This window comes from Apodemus sylvaticus, chromosome 21 (genome assembly GCF_947179515.1).
Source record: "Apodemus sylvaticus chromosome 21, mApoSyl1.1, whole genome shotgun sequence".
Classification (NCBI taxonomy): Eukaryota; Metazoa; Chordata; class Mammalia; order Rodentia; family Muridae; genus Apodemus; species Apodemus sylvaticus.
Window position 1 is genome coordinate 23,277,745 of NC_067492.1, and position 16,184 is coordinate 23,293,928.

The window sequence follows — 16,184 nt, forward strand, 5'->3', positions numbered from 1 at the left end:
TGATAGAATTAAACACTGAAGGTCTGTGGGCAGCGGAGGGGCAGTGACCTCGCTCCTCATCAGCTTCAGAATCAGGAAAAAGTGCCTTCTTTCTCTGGGAGGAATGGAAGAACGTGTGTGGGCAAGGTCCTTGTCCTGAGAAACAACCTACCAGACCCCACTTCTCGAAAGTATAGAATGTGCTGACATAGCCCGAGCCCCCAGTCAGAAAAGAAGGACAGGGAGGAATCCAGGAGGTGGGGGGCTGGGAGGGAATTCAATAAGGGCTTTCAGTTGCTCAATTCCTGTTTCTCTGCCCTTTGCCCTGGTCCTGTGTCACCATCCATCTTGCCCTTCTCTTGCTCTCAAGACTGCTCCATCCCGTTGCCCTTTGGTCAAGTCTATGTGACAGGGACTGCTCACCTTTCTGGTATACAGACTGCAAAGTTGCACAAAAACAACAAACTGCCAGGACAGGTATGTTTGCTTTAGGCGGATCAAAGGTCCACAGTGATCTTGAGAGCCTGAGGTGGGGACTGGCTGAGACCTGACAGGGGACCATCACTGTGCTCTGGAAGCTGACCTCTGCTGAAGCCACGTCCTTCGGCACAGATGAGGGTGAGGCAACTGTACCTGCAAAGGCATCATGGGAAAGTGCTCAGGTCTGAGCTCCTGGGGCTCCAGGAGTAGGAAACAGAAGTCAGGCTGCTGGGCAGAGCCAGGCTTCCCCTGCATGGCTGGAACACCAGCAAGAGCTACTGAAGGGCTTCAGAGGAAGCAGTGTCAGTGTCGTCTACTGTAGTTAGGGAAGTCAGGGGAGGCTGCTGTAACCTGTGGTAGGAGAGGACCAGGCAGCTGGCCATGGCTGTGCAAATGCAGCTCCAGAGGCAGAGCTGCGGGCTACCAAGAAGAGGCAGGGTATGGAAGAGGACTGTTGCTCCGTGACCCCCTGAGAGACAGAGCTGGTGTTGGGAAAACAAGAGGAATAGTGAAACTGAAGGGAACTTGTCAAACACATGGGGTCAAAGGTCATGAGGCACCTGTGCTGGCTGTCACTTAGGAACAGATATCCCATGAGGAATTACCTGAGGGGTTTGAGGGGTGGGGGAGTTTGGCATTAAGAGGTAGGGCAGCATCAAAGAGCTCTGAGAAGAGACAGTTGTGAGCAGGGAGAGGACTAGGAGCACAGTGACAAAGGGCCAGGGGCAGAAAATAAGGAAACAGAAATCAAGGGGCTGAATGCTCTGCATTTAGTCCTTTCTTCCTCTCTCCTCTCTCCTTCTGCTACCTGAGCAAGGTCTTGAACATGCCAAGCACTCAACTGCTGGGCCACATCCCCAGCCCCTGAATCTAATTTTTACTGCACTGAGATTGTGTTTATCACTACACCCAGCCTACTGGGATTATTTCTTAAAGCAATTCTGACCCAAACTGCATGAACTGTGTTTTCATTAGTGCTGATGTCTTTACAGAGATTTTCTTTTCAAAACTTAACAGCAAGTCCACCCAGATACACTGCCCACCTCTTCTGTATGGACAGGAGTGCTGCCTCAAGCTGGTCTGTCAATCACTCCCTCAGCCAGCTAGAGGGCAGGTTCCAGAAAGCACCAGTTTACTGTGAATGGTTATGTAGGTAGCCCGAGCTACATGGTGGGTGTACTATCTTTAAACAAACCAGGGCTTGGAGAGCTGCCTCAGCAGTTAAGATTGGTTACTCTGCCAAAGGATCTGGGTTTACTTCCCAGCACCCCACAAGGCAGCTCGTGACTATCTGTAACTTCAGTTTCAGAGATCCAATGCCCCTTCTGGTCTCCAAGGCATCAGACATGTATACTGCATACAGACATACATGTAGGCAAGACACACATACACATAAAATAAAAAGTAAAAACGAGGCAAACAAATCACTTAGGGGGACAGAAGCATGCTCTCATGCCCACATTCCAGAGCCCGTTTTCCCTGTGTCTGTTTCCTTCCTGCCTGTAAGCAGTCACTGTGGTCACTAAGGGGGTGGCCACCATCTCTCTTATGTCTTCTTCCTTGTTCACTGTTTGCCCTGACCAATACCCAGCACCCTCCTGTCCCCACACCCTCCAGAGGACACCTGCACTTTCCATGGTCACCAGCATTTCTCATTAAACACCCAGAGAAATCATATCTGACTCTGGCTCCCAAGTTCCTTGTTTAACTTCTCTGCCTTGGCCGTCTACTATCCAACAGTACTAACCCCGCAGTATCTGGCCATGCCGCAGTATCTGGCTACACCCAGCATCTTGGCTCTGGCTCCAAGCATTGCTCTTGACTCTTCTCAACATGGACCCACCTGTGAGGACCTGATCCTGCCTGTCTTCTGCAGACCCTGCTGGCCCCTAGATGAACCTCTCAGAGATTTTTATCCATTCACATAGATCTTCTTCTCTGTGTCTGTGGATTTACTGTCTACTGGCGTCAAACTGTTTCTCCCTGAGGAGAAAGTCTCCATTAAAAATGAAAAGCTTAAGGCTTAAAAGTCCCAGTGCCTCATGGTCCCAGAGGATCTAGGCACAAAGCAGTAGTGGACAGTGAAGAGATGCGTGAACAGCGAGCCTCCTCCTAGCCTGGAGTCTGAGCAGAGGGACATTACTATCATTACTGAAATGGGGATGAAGAAAGTGGGGTCGAGAGGTAGATCTGGATGAAGTTGTGGAAACCAAAGCCATTCATTAAGGCTGCATTCTGGTGTCAAGCCTGGAGACTGATTATATGGAAAACCTTGCCTTCCTCTGCTGATCAAAATGGGATGGCCAATGCTGTGGTTATAATCAGAAGCTGTCTGGGATTGCAGATATAGCTGCTCAAAGGTAGAATGCTGATCTAACAGACATGAAGACCTGGGTTCATTCCCTACCGTTATATAAACAGACTGTGGTGTCTCATGCCTGAAATCCCAATATCTGAGAGGTTGAAGTAAGATCAGAAGTTTGAGGTCATCCTTGGCTACATAGTGAGGTCAAAGCCAGAGCAGGATATACAAAATCCTATCTAAAAATTAAAGATGCTTTATTAGTCCAGTTACATAGTGGTATGATAGTCTGGGACCCTGGCTGATGGAGTAGCTGTAATCTCAAACACTATAGGCCCATGTGGCAGAAGGAGAGAACTCTATGGAAGTTCTGACACCTGTTGTTAAGTACTCTGTCTCACAGGGGACTAGGAAATGCAACCTTGGAGAGTTGTCTGGACAAAGGAAAATGTCTTCTCAGACTGTGACCAAAGTAGTGCATGCCCATCCCTGTTTACAATGTATTTCATTCACACTGGCAATCTGCGTGCATAGAACTGCTGCAGTCAGAGCCAAGAGCCCCTACACTCTGTCAGAAGTACTCATCAGGAGGCAAAAGGACTGTGAGCTGGAGGCCAGCCTGGGCTACATAATAATATTCTAGAACATCAAAACCCAGTCTCGAATAGAGTGGTGGTGGTGCATGCCTTTAATCCCAGCACTAAGGCAGCAGAGGCAGGCAGATTTCTGTGAGTTTGAGGGTAGCCTCATCTACTGAGTGAGTTCCAGGATAGCCAGGGCTACAGTGAAACCGTCTCAAAAAGCAAGCAGGGCTAGGGTAGTGGCTCAGTGTTTAACATGACTGCTGTGCCAGCATGAGGCCTGAATTTGGAGTTAGTGTTGCTGGGGTAGAACACCCTGACCAGAAGCAACTTGGGGAGGGGAGGGTTTCTTAGGCCTACCTATCCTGATCACAGTGCATGGAGGGAGGCCCAGGCAAGATCTCAGCTGGGGTTGTCAGGTGGCCTTACATGGGACATTTTGAGGCATGAACTGATGCAGAAGCAATGAAGTATTGCTTACTGGCTTGCTTCTTGTGGCTTGCTCAGCCTGCTTTCTTATAGAATCCAGAACCGCCAGCTGCAGGGGTGTCACAACCCATGATGGGCTGGCCTCTTCCCCCATCAATTGTATCAATTAAGAAAATGCCCTGCAGTCTTGTCTACGGCTCTTTTACTTTTTTCTTTTTTTTAAAGATTTATTTATGTATACTGTAGCTGTCTTCAGACACACCAGGAGAGTGCACCGGATCCCATTACAGTGGTGGTGAACCACCATGTGGTTGCTGGGAATTGAACTCAGGTCCTCTGGAAGGACCTGAGCCATCTCTCCAGCTCCCCCATGGGCCAATCTTATGGAAGCATTTTCTCAATTAGGACTCCCTCTTCTCAGATGCTTCTAGCTTGTGCCAAGTTGACATAAAACTAGCCAGTACATCACATAAAACCAGGAATGGCCGCACACAGCTGTAACTCCAGTGCTGGGGGACAGAAACAGCAGGTCTGTGCACTCACCAGCCAGCCAGCCTGGCCAGAACTGGGAATTCCAGGTTCTTTATCCCAAAAAATAAGAAATGATTGAGGAAGAAATGATATCAGCCTCTGGCCTCCATACCTACAGTGATGGGCAAGCACACCCACACAGGTAAAGCACACACACACACACACACACACACACACACACACATACAAAAAAAATGAAGTACAGAGCTCAACAACCAAAAGCAGATATGGACAGAGTCACTGCCACCGTGAGTTGACCAGATAACCAGTTGACATAGTTGAAACCCAGAGCCCCTGAAGCCTCTTGGTGTTGAGGATGGGGAAAGTGGCACACAGAAGAACCACAGAACCCCACAAGCTCCTCTCCATTTTGATGTGGGCAAATGACTGGCTTGCAGTCTTAACAGCCTCCAGCAGCCCCCAGCTCCCTTGCAGGGGTACAGACTGGGGCGCTGAGCAGCCTCACACATGGGTCCTATGCAAGTGGCCCTTGGCTGTTCTGTGCATCCTCTTAAGGCAAGGGAATATGGCTGGTTCTCTTGGAGTCAAGGACTTCTATACTGGCAAGTGCAGAAGGAGTCTCTGAATATAACAGTGGCCAGAGGTCAGAAGTCTTTGAAAGGGCCTGAGACAAAAGTCTTTGACCCTCAGCAGAGAGAGACACCTGATCTCAGTCTAGAAAACCCAGACTCATCTGCCTGGGCCTGTAGGAAGATTGCTGGTGTGCTGCATAACTGATTTAATTTGCTTACTGGTTAATCGCTGCATACATTCACTGGGAGGCAATTTGTTAAATGTTTTTGGCATAGAAAATTCTGGGCTGGATATGGAATGATCCTTCAGAAGAATGTCAGCAAATCTCCTCCTCCTACAGAAAACATGTTGCTGTTTCTTCAGAAGCAAAGTCTATTCTTTGGCTTGTTTGGCTCTCAAACCGTTGATAACAGCCTTTGTGTCAGAGATCCGGAACTCTGCTGAGAGAGGTCTCAGCAACCTGGTCTGGGAGATTGGAGACTACTCTTGTCACTGTGCCTGAAAAGAGACTCCTGGTACAAGGCGGGCATGCTGGCATTTCCTTGGCAGTGGACCAGCTAGGTAGCTCCTCTTACACACTGGGTTCCTTAGAACTCACTGAAGACAGTAACATGGCCTGCTAGGGCATTCCAAAAGTCCCTATTGGGACTCAGACCCATGCCTCAGCAGCATCTGGGAGCTCAGAACTCTAGAGCACACAGGCTCAGGCCTAGCTACATGCTCAGCTATTGCCCCTGAACCAGGTCTGCTCCAGTTCTGCCCACTGAGGCCTAGTGGGGGAAGGCCTATGAGCTGGGTGGTCTCAGAGCCCATCCTCATCACCGAAAAAGACTTCACCCCAAGTCTTTTCTACTATACTGGTCTCAGCCTTCACAAGGACACAGGACTGGTAGAAGTCCCACGGCTTCTGCTTCAGCCAACTTTCTGCAATGGGTCTAGTGTAGGAAGGTTCCTACCCATGTCAGGAACCTTGGGAATGAGAGGAGGTGCAGGCAAGGACCTAGGACCCAGCTACATCCCAGCTTCCCTAGCAGTGCCCTCTGTAGGCACCAATGAAAAAATCTGGAATGGGAAGCAGTGAAGACCGGGTGGCCAGACTGGCTGAGCACCCTGCACCCCCTGCACAGAAGCTAGCTTGATTTGCTTTCCAAGCACACACTAGTTGGCTTCATCTGGGCTTTCCGAATTCTGCCGTGGAAATGCCCAGGTTGGCCAGTGGAAAGAACACTTGAGAGCCGTTCCCTTCCCATTCCTTCTCTCAGAAGTCACATGGTGAAGTTACAGCTCCCATGGAAAGTTTCTTTTTGAAAAATTTATGGACCCTTGGCCTGCACTTGGCTTCCACAGAAGCCTATGACTTTGGCTTATCCAAGCAGCTCAGAACAGTCAGCTCTAATTCAGCTCTGCCAGAAGTCATGCCTGCCCATCTCCCACAGTGTCCTGGCCCCCATCTTTCAGGAGAGCGGGTACCCTTCTGTAAGACCAACCCACCTCATAAGATAACTTTGAAGCTTCTGTATGTATCCTGAGCCTTTTTTTTTTCTTTTCTTCTTGTTTTGTTTTGTGCTCAAAACTATGCTCAGGGCATCAAAGATGCTAAGCAGGCACTACAGCCCAGCTCTTCAAGGCAAGGGAAACAGTTATAGTAGTGCTGTGATAACACAGAAGCAAGGCAGGCTCTGCACTAAGTAAGTGCTTGCCACTTTCAGCTAGCCCAGTGGTTCTCAACTTGTGAGTCACGATTCCTTTGGAGGGGGGTGTCAAATGTCCCTTTCACAGGGGTCACATGTCAGATACCCTACATATCAGGATTACATTATGATTCATAACAGCATAATTACAGTTATGAAGTAGCAATGAAAATAATTTTATGGATGGGGGTTCTGCAATATGAGGAACTGTATTAAAGAGCCACAACATTATGGCTGGGCGGTGGTGGCGCACACCCGCAATCCCAGCACTCTGGGAGGCAGAGGCAGGCAGATTTCTAAATTCGAGGCCAGCCTGGTCTACAGAGTGAGTTCCAGGACAGCCAGGGCTACAAAGAAACCCTGTCTTGAAAAAACCAAAATCCAAAAAACAAACAAAAAAAACCCCCAACCCCTCCCCCCCCCAAAAAAAACATTAGGAATGTTGAGAACTGCTGACCTAGCCCAAGGAATTTCCATCTACATAGAATACAAAAGGAAACTAAGGCCCAGAGCATCCCTCAGTCACCTGTCTGACATCCACCATGACTCCACATACCTGGTCACAGAGCTTGTGATTGCAAGCTGAGTGCTAGCTGGCTGCAAGGATGCCTTGAAGCAGGCAGACCTGTAGGGCTCCTTGACTCAGGAGGACAGCTCTATTCTGCCCAGTGCACAGCTAGGGGCAGCATAGGAGTTGTGCACATCTGAGAAAAACTTAGCTTTAGAAAAATCACATATCTGGTGTACATAGATAAAACAAAGTGTCTTTAGCGGTGAGTGACAGAAACAGTCAAGAGAGACCAGAGCAAAGTCTGGGGGATTTGCTGACTCACTAATTAGAAAGTCTGCAGGCTGTGTGGCTTCAGGCAGAGAGATTAGAGCTCAAGTGTGTTGTGCATACTTGGCCTCTCCATTCTAGCCTTCAGGCCTGTTTTCCTCTGGGCTGGATTCATTCTCAAGGAAGGTTCTAGAAGCTGCAGGCTCTCAGTGTGGTCATCCATCTCAGAGAAAATGTAGACTTATGTCCTAAGAGGTCTGTTAGGAGTTCCAGAAAACATTGAGTTGTCGGGGATGTCAGGGGACTATGGTGCCTCTATGGTGTGGCTGGCTGTTATGTCACCTTGAGGTGGGACAGGGCAGTGTCTGCCACTGGCAGGGAGGTGAAGCAGGGCAGGAGGATGTCTGGTGGAGCTGGCCACTTTAGACTGAGAGGTATGAACAGGCATCCTGTCTGTGGGGGGGGTCACTGCTAGACCCCAAACACCAGTTCTATTTGGGTTATAGCCTTTCCAACCCTTCCCCCAATCCAGAAAAGCATCTGTCTCTCATCAGTCTTTCTGTCCTCCTAGCAATGAGCTGACTCCAAGTTTTAGCAGCTCAGAGCTCACGTTGCCATGCCAACTTCTCCACGGCAGCATCTAGGCAGAATGGGCTGGCCTGATCTCACAGCCGCTGGTGAATGCAGGCACATTCTGGTAATTGGATTGGAGTGATCCACAGACCTTTCTTTTGGAACCTGGGGCTTGGTCCAGCTCCTGTTTAGACTCAAAGATTTGTAGGATATTTTGCTCCAAGACTCTAAGCTTATAGTGAGAAAGAGAGGGCTCAGCAGGCCTGAGGGCCAGAAGACACTGTAGAAAACGAGGGACAGAGCCCAGGCAATGCCAAATGGAGCAGTTACTGCTCTCCAAAGTTCAAAGACCCCCTCAGAGATGGCATCACTTCCACACAGGGTCAGGATTTGCTTTGCCCAGAACCAACCTGGCTTTCACACCTTCCCACTGCCAAGAGAAACCCAGATTCACAGTCAGTATCCACACAGGTTCCCTGGAGCTGTGAAGGTGTATTCTGTGCATCCCCGTGCCAGCCAGGCCCACCTTCCACAGCTGGCAGGTCTGTGGCCTGGTCACTTGATGATCAATGAGAGCAGTCATGCCGCCCAGTTTGCCCAGACAGGGCCATTTCTAAGGATTCCCTTCACTGGTGAGGGAAGATCAGGCCCTGGGCCCACATAATTATCTAGGGCGAGACCTTGGTTTAAATCCGGCTTCTGAGCAGCCATAGTGCCCTTCCCTCACTCTAGTCACACAGGTTACTAACTAGGAGTCAAGTGCCTTCAGTGTGGCAGGTACATTTGTATGAATGGCCACACCAAAGCTGTGACCCAGAAATGCATGGGACTAGAGTCTTACGATCCCGTAGAGCATCTGTCCATCCTTTTCTCTCCCACGTGGACTGAGGGTTTTCTGGGTTTCCTAGGCCAAGTTCTTCTCTCACTTGCATCTGTCTGTGACCCACAGAGCTCTCTGTCCCCTCTGTCTTCACTGCCGAAGAGAGGGGCAAGTTAGTGAAGACTTTGGCTTTGGCCCAAACAGTGGGAGTGGCCCCTGTGAAGAGCCCCAAGGCCACTCTGGTTCAGTCAGGGTCCTACAAGTCCTGTGGGTGAGCTCAGGTCATCCCCTTAACAATGCAGAAAGCACTAACTGGGGAGAGAAGGTGTGACACACTGGGTAGCCTCAGGAGTGGCCAGGCCATCAGCCAGGTCCCTCTGGTCCTCATGGCAGCCTGAGGTAGGCACTGCTACCCCTATTTAATGGTCAGCACCGCCTGGGTGTTACTTGGGTTAGCCTGACTCCGAGGCTGTGTGCAAGACTAAGAAACTCAGGTGAAAGGAGAAAGCCTGATCTCTACATCTAGGTCAGAGAAGCTGGCTTCCGGGGATCCTGCCTTGGGGCACAATAGACCTCCCAGTCATAACCCCACAGCTCTTTTTTTGTTTGGTTGGGTTTTTTTTTTGTTTTTTAACACAGAGACAGGGTTTCTCTGTGTAGCCCTGGCTGTCCTGGAACTCACTCTGTAGACCAGGCTGGCCTCAAACTCAGAAATCTGCCTCTCTCTGCCTCCCAGAGTGCTGGGATTAAAGGCGTGCGCCACCACCGCCCGGCAACCCCATAGCCCATAAAAGGACTGCCAGAAGCCCTGAGGACTGAGGGCCTGAGAGCACGCAGCTCAGCTATATAGACCACAGTATGGAGGGAAAGAGATGCGGCTTCTAGTAACCCTGGATACAATATAGGATTTCCAAAGGGACTAGCCCAAGGGTGACTGTTGGTCTCAGCACAGACCCTGAATGATCCAGCCTATCTAAGAGGTTGAGGTGCAGAAGCTCAGCATCCGTGGCCGTGGAGGAGCCTGCTGCCCCCTTAAGAATGTCCATGACAGGCCTTGCTTCAAAGCTACCAGATCAAGGACATGGAATAGACAAAAGGGACTGATGGGGAGAATGGGGCCCTGCCGGTGTCCAAAGTCAGAACCTGTGCCTGACCCCACCTAGACAGGACACACAAGGAAAAGGAAGATAAGCAGGGTGTGGCCGAGCACCTGCCTGGGACAGCCACACCTTTCCACGGCCACTCCTTTGAGCACTTGAAACCCCTGGGAAGCTGCCAGCCTCTCGTGTTTAACGGCAGTGCTCCTCTTTCATGAGCAAAGTGTAGATCAGACTAATTAATGTGTGCTGTTTGTTTACCCTCCTTTCATTTCCCTGAGACAAAATAATTATCTAGAGCTTTAGAAACAGCCTCGTCCATGGCAGTCCCTTCTGTGTTTGCTGTAGTACAGCCTCCTCTGGGTGTAGAGGGGAACCAGTGCAGGGCAGAGCAGTGGCAGCACCCAGAAGGGTCCTCCTTTCAGGGCACTGCAGAAGAGGCCCAGGGTGGCTGGATCTGGGTGGCTGCATGGAGGACCAAGAGACCCAAGGCTGTCTCATGTTAGAGAATCAGTGTAACACTGCTACTGCCATGAGATCCTGGGGCTGCCAGCCCAAGTCGCCCCCCTTCACCTACCCTGCAAATGGAGACCGAAAGCATGCCTGTGCCCAGCCTAGGACTGGCAGAAAGATCACTACAGACTAGAGGATTTTTCCAGAAGGAGGGAGCGAGGGGCAGCTAAAGATTGGAGTCTTTTGCCTTGTCTCCTAAAGCCCTGTCCCAGAAAAGAGCTGATGTCAGCCTGATTACCCAGCATTAGGGTTGAGCTGCACAGGGTGACAGAATGGGCGATTATTCTCAGGAAGCCTTTGATGGAGACCCTGACTCCTAGGCATGCTTTAGTCACCTCGTGGACACTGCAGAGGCTTCTGGGGGTTCTAACAGACATCCTCTCTGAGCCTTTGTCCATATGTCATCTGTGCGGCCCACAGGTCAAACCTGGCCCTCACTACAGGGAGACTGACTTCACATGAGTGGGCACTCGAGTCAGTGTGTTCACTCCTTCACTGGGTTGTTTCTGCATCTGTTACTGTTATTCCCAATTAGAGTGGTCAACAACTAGGGCTTAGCCTCAGACAGACTTAATCTTCGTGGTACCGCTCCAGTTCTAGGCCAAGTGATAGCCTGGTGTGGGGAGGGGCTGTGGTCACTTAATGCCTTGGGCAGGTCCCTTGAAGAGAAGTCTCAGCTGAGTCCTGAAGGGTACAGAGGAGATAACAGGGGTCAAGAAGAGAGTTGCAGGCTCTTGGGCCACTGACAACTGTGTAGAAATCCCCACTTGACAGGGCTCCTGGCAGGAAGAGGGGAAAACAGCTGCCTCCTTTTTGGCATTAGCATCATGCTAGACCTCAGTTCATTTATCCTATCTCTGAGACACCTGCCACTTTTGCCCTGACCTGGGACCCGTGTGTAGCCCCTTCCCTGCTGGGGAGGTAGGCATATCCTAAGGTACATGAAATGCAAGCTGCAGGCCACTGTTCTATGGGACAAGCACCCACCAGGACCCTGCCTAAGCCACCTGGGCATGAGGTGAAGAGTCTTCCCTAGAAAGCTAGTGTCTGAGCTAGTGTGGAGATGCTGAGAGAACAGGCAGGGCTGTGAGAGATCTTCAGAGTGAGGTCCTGGTACCACTGTCAGAGTGAGTAGGAGGAGAACACAGCAAGGTGACAGGCTGCAGAGACTGCAGGCCAGCTGAGGTGGTGTCCCTCCAGTCACTGTGTAGAGAGGGTGGAGGCTGATAAAGTTGAATTGTGGCAAGATCCTCTGCTCATCCTGAGATGTTTCAGAGGGACAGATGAGACGTGAGGACGGAGGGAGGGCAGTATAAACGGTATCTAGGATTCTAGTTCTAGTGACAGAGGACCCAGGAAGGAGAGAATGCAGGACTAGGATGCATGAGGAGAGAGTCTGGCTTCAGACCTGCTGGGGTGCCAGGGGCAGAAGTGTGTAGACGTAATGAACTTACCTGGCGGGTCTCGTAACCACAACACAGAGCATGCTTTCAGGGGTTCCCCCTAGGATGAGCAGTGTGGGTCTCGGAGGCTGGATAAACTCAAGAATCCTGTCTTTATGGACATAAAAAATCAGTACAATTAATATATCTGTCAGCCTATTCTAGGTGTGGCCAGGCCTGCTCTCAGAACTAGTGTGACTCAGTACAGCCTGGGGCAGGGACCAAGGATGGATGTATTTAGGTGTCTGCTGGCTTTGCCTGAAGCTGCATCATGGACCACAAGCTGGAGACTTAATAAAACTTTGGCCCACACAATCCCAAGAACCTTCTCCAAGTGTCTAGGGAACTATCAGGGACACTATAACTGGGTCAACTGTTCAGCAGGTCACACAGTCTGTGCCTGGGTCCCCTCTGCCTGGGGTTCTTCCAGGGCACTGTCACTCAGGAAGCCAGGGCCAGGCCATGGCCAGAGCAGGCTGCGCTGCATGTGGATGGACGAGGCTTCCTTGCTCTCCTGCCCAGCCTGCCACACTGCCCTCTGACTTTCGCCCCCTTTTGTCTTTCCTGATCTAGTTGGCACTAGATAAAAGGTGAACTAAAAAACATGTTTGCAGCTCTTCTGACCAAGGCCGCTGCCTGCCCACTTTAAACACATGCCTGGCTCCCGGAGGGCTTCACTTGCTTCTAGCCAGTCAGGCCAGGCACACCCTCAGATCCTAACACGCTCCTTTGCACCCATAAGGCTATGCCCTTCTGAAAATGAGCCATTTTTTAAGCAATTAAGTTACAGAACCAAGACAGCCAGTTAGGGACAGTCATATACTGAGCTGTTTATTCCAAGAAAATAAAACTCTACAGGCGGATGGAATGAGCTGGGGTATTCTGCTGGCCCCATACACCGCGCATGAAACGGATTCCCTGGTTTTTGGAACAGCCTAATTCAGTAAAGGACTCCCTCACTCTTCTCTACAGGTTTTCAACAAGCTTCAGTGTCCCAGCACGGCCCCTCGAAGCGGACCATGACTGTCTGTGGGATACTTACCACTAAGCATCCAGAGTCGCATCTCACCAGGAGGTGACCTGTCTGTCTCCATCCTCCACCTGCCTTTCCCCCTGCCTGGAAAAGTGCTGCAGCTGCCACGGACACCATGTAGTAGGGCCGGCTGCGGCGCCCAGCGAGCTGCAATGGTTTTGTACACGACCCCCTTTCCTAATAGCTGTCTGTCCGCCCTCCACGCTGTGTCCTGGGCCCTCATCTTCCCATGTTACTGGCTGGTGGACCGGCTGGTGGCCTCCTTCATACCCACCACCTATGAGAAGCGCCAGAGGGCAGATGACCCCTGCTGCCTGCAGCTGCTCTGCACGGTACTCTTCACGCCGGTCTACCTGGCTCTGCTTGTGGCTGCACTGCCTTTTGCCTTCCTTGGGTTCATCTTCTGGTCTCCACTGCAGTCTGCCCGCCGGCCCTACTCCTACTCCCGGCTAGAAGACAAAAGCCCAGCTGGTGGAGCAGCCCTGCTTAGTGAATGGAAGGGCACAGGGGCTGGCAAAAGCTTTTGCTTTGCCACAGCCAATGTCTGCCTCCTCCCTGACTCACTTGCAAGGCTTAATAATGTGTTCAACACCCAAGCACGGGCCAAAGAGATCGGGCAGAGAATCCGCAATGGGGCCGCTCGGCCTCAGATCAAAATCTACATTGATTCTCCCACCAACACCTCCATTAGTGCGGCTAGCTTCAGCAGCCTGGTGTCACCACAGGGCAGCGATGGAGCCAGAGCTGTTCCTGGGAGCATTAAGAGGACAGCCTCTGTGGAATACAAGGGGGATGGTGGGCATCACCCCAGCGAGGAGGCTGCCAACGGCCCAGCCTCTGGGGAACAGGCTGACGGAAGCCTCGAGGACAGCTGCATTGTGCGAATCAGTGGTGAGGAAGGAGGCCGGCCGCAGGAAGCTGAGGACCCTACGACAGGGAGCCAAGCCAGGAATGGGGCTGGTGGAACCCCAAAGGGCCCGACGCCCAACCACAATCAGCGGGATGGGGATTCTGGGAGCCTGGGCAGCCCCTCAGCCTCCAGGGAGTCCTTGGTGAAGGCACGGGCTGGGCAAGACAGTGGTGGCAGCGGAGAGCCAGGGGCTAACAGCAAGCTGCTGTATAAGACCTCTGTGGTGAAGAAGGCAGCAGCCCGCAGGAGGCGCCACCCTGATGAAGCCTTTGACCATGAGGTCTCAGCCTTCTTCCCGGCCAATCTGGACTTCCTGTGCCTGCAGGAGGTGTTTGACAAGCGTGCAGCTGCTAAGTTGAAAGAGCAGCTGCATGGCTACTTCGAGTACATCCTGTATGACGTCGGGGTCTATGGCTGCCATGGTTGCTGCAATTTCAAATGTCTCAACAGCGGTCTCTTCTTCGCCAGCCGCTACCCTGTCATGGACGTGGCCTATCACTGTTACCCCAACGGGTGCAGCTTCGACGCCCTGGCCTCTAAGGGAGCTCTGTTTCTCAAGGTAGGTATCCACTGCTCTGCCTGAGGGCTGCACACTAGCTGTCCCGAAGCCACAGGACAAAGTAGGCCACAGCCCCCGCAAGCCTCATTCCCTGGAAATCCTCACTCCCTTCAGGGGATGCATTAGGAGCCAGACAAAGCTTTTCAGGGCCCCCAGCCCTACCATAGGGGCTCAGGCTGAGCGATCCGGGCCAGTTTCTCAGATCTGAGTCACTTTTACTTATCTTAGAGTAGGAGTGACCTGTGTGTTGAGGCCCAGACAGGATCCAGAGCTTCTTGTCTGGAGAGGAAACAAGCCACATCTCTATTCACACAGGGCAGAGACCAGAGCAGACCAGAGTGCAGGCCTCTCCGGTCTCCAGGCCAAAGACCACACTCCGCCCTGAGGCTTCATTGGCTGGGACAGCCACCTTCCGGGTGTCAGCAGCTGTCATGCCAGGCTCTCTGCCCACCAGCCCCTGGCTTCACTTCATAGTCACTAATTAAAGTGAACCATAATTATTTCTGCTAATTTGGATGCAGTTGGAGGAGGTTTTAAACCATGATAATTTGGTCATTACACATTATCTTCCAGAGCCTGAAATACTGTGTCGACTTTTTGTTCTCTATCTAAAAGCCACCGTTAAGTGAGTCTAGTTTTCTGACGCATCATTTGGTGGCCTGCTGCAGGTGGGGCTCCTTGCCCCAGGGGCAGCAGCTCTTCTGCCGGTGAGACTGGACTGAGGGGCTGCTTGGTAGGGGAGCCTGACTATGGCCCTGGCACGTTTCTCTCATTCTCAGTTCCAGTCTGCAGGAAGGCACTGGGTCAGCGCCTGCTGGGAGTAAGGGAACACTGACTCCGCTGAGCCTGTTGGAGCTAAGGCACTCAGATGCCTCACCCTGGGCTGCTCCAGGCCTCCTGCATGACACTGTCAGCCATCAAGTTCTGAGTGGAGCTGTGTCCTCTCCCCCTTGGCCTCATGTAGAAGGCTGTGAGCCTGGAGGTGTGCAGACAGATGACCGCAGTGCGGAACAGTCCACATGTCCCCTCCACCTTCCTCCTCCGTCTGGTACTGAGACAGTTCTAAGGCCGACAGCTTCTCCTCTGCAGCTCTGTCATTATTCTTTTGGTCTCCCTTTACCTCATGGGTTTTAAACTAGTTGGCAAGTATGTTGACCCATGCCATCCTGAACCTTTTAAGGCTGGCCAGCATGGTTTTCATATCAAACTTGATTTGCAAAATCTTTTAACGCCTTGACAGGGCTGACACGTTTTCGTATTGTCAAAGGTTGGGATAAGCATATAGCCAGCTCTCTTTACTTTTCAGGGTCCCTTATTATCAATCCTGTCCCCAAGGGAGTGTGGTCCCACAGCCTCCATCTCTGGCTGACTCCTGAACCGAGAGCAGCATCCGCCCTGCTGCCCGCACTCAGGCTCTCCTTCGCCGAGGCCTGAAGAAACCAGCCGGGCTGCACCCTGTGCCTGCTCATCTCCCCCAGATTCTTCAGTTTACTGTCGAATGCTCCTGCTTCCAGCGTCCCCACCTCAGCTCACAGTCCTCTACACATGAATGTGGCTGGCTTCTTCCAGCGAGGCCTTCTCCTTTCTATGTCTGATTCCTTATTGCCTTCCATCTCTTCCATATCCTACAGTCCACGCTCCACCCTTCCCCAACCACCCAGAGGGCCCTCCACATCCCATGCTCCTCTGTTCTTAGTCTTACCCAGCTCTCCCTTTGTGGGCTCCTGACTCTGTGCTCAGGTGTCTTGGGGCACTTGTCCAGCCAGACGCTGCCTTCGGGAGCAGAGCTGGGCTCTGTTGGTAAGACTGTCCTGCCACACCTGGAGAGGAGCAGCCAGCAGTCCACCCTTTCCTCTACCACTGCCCTCACTGGGTCGTAGTCTCCCAGTTTGTTTCATGGATCCATTCAAGAAATGGACATCTCCATGATGG

General features: G+C 51.7%; 1 protein-coding gene across 1 annotated transcript in view; it reads left to right on the top strand.

Annotated features, from left to right (window-relative positions):
* Smpd3 (sphingomyelin phosphodiesterase 3) overlaps positions 1 to 16,184 on the top strand; it is an 80,261-nt gene that overhangs the window by 56,257 nt on the left and 7,820 nt on the right. Inside the window, exon 2 of the mRNA XM_052166130.1 lies at positions 12,723 to 14,252. Within this exon, the coding sequence (XP_052022090.1) occupies positions 12,936 to 14,252 (1,317 nt within the window). The 5' untranslated portion in view covers positions 12,723 to 12,935. The remainder of the gene's footprint in view (positions 1 to 12,722; positions 14,253 to 16,184) is intronic.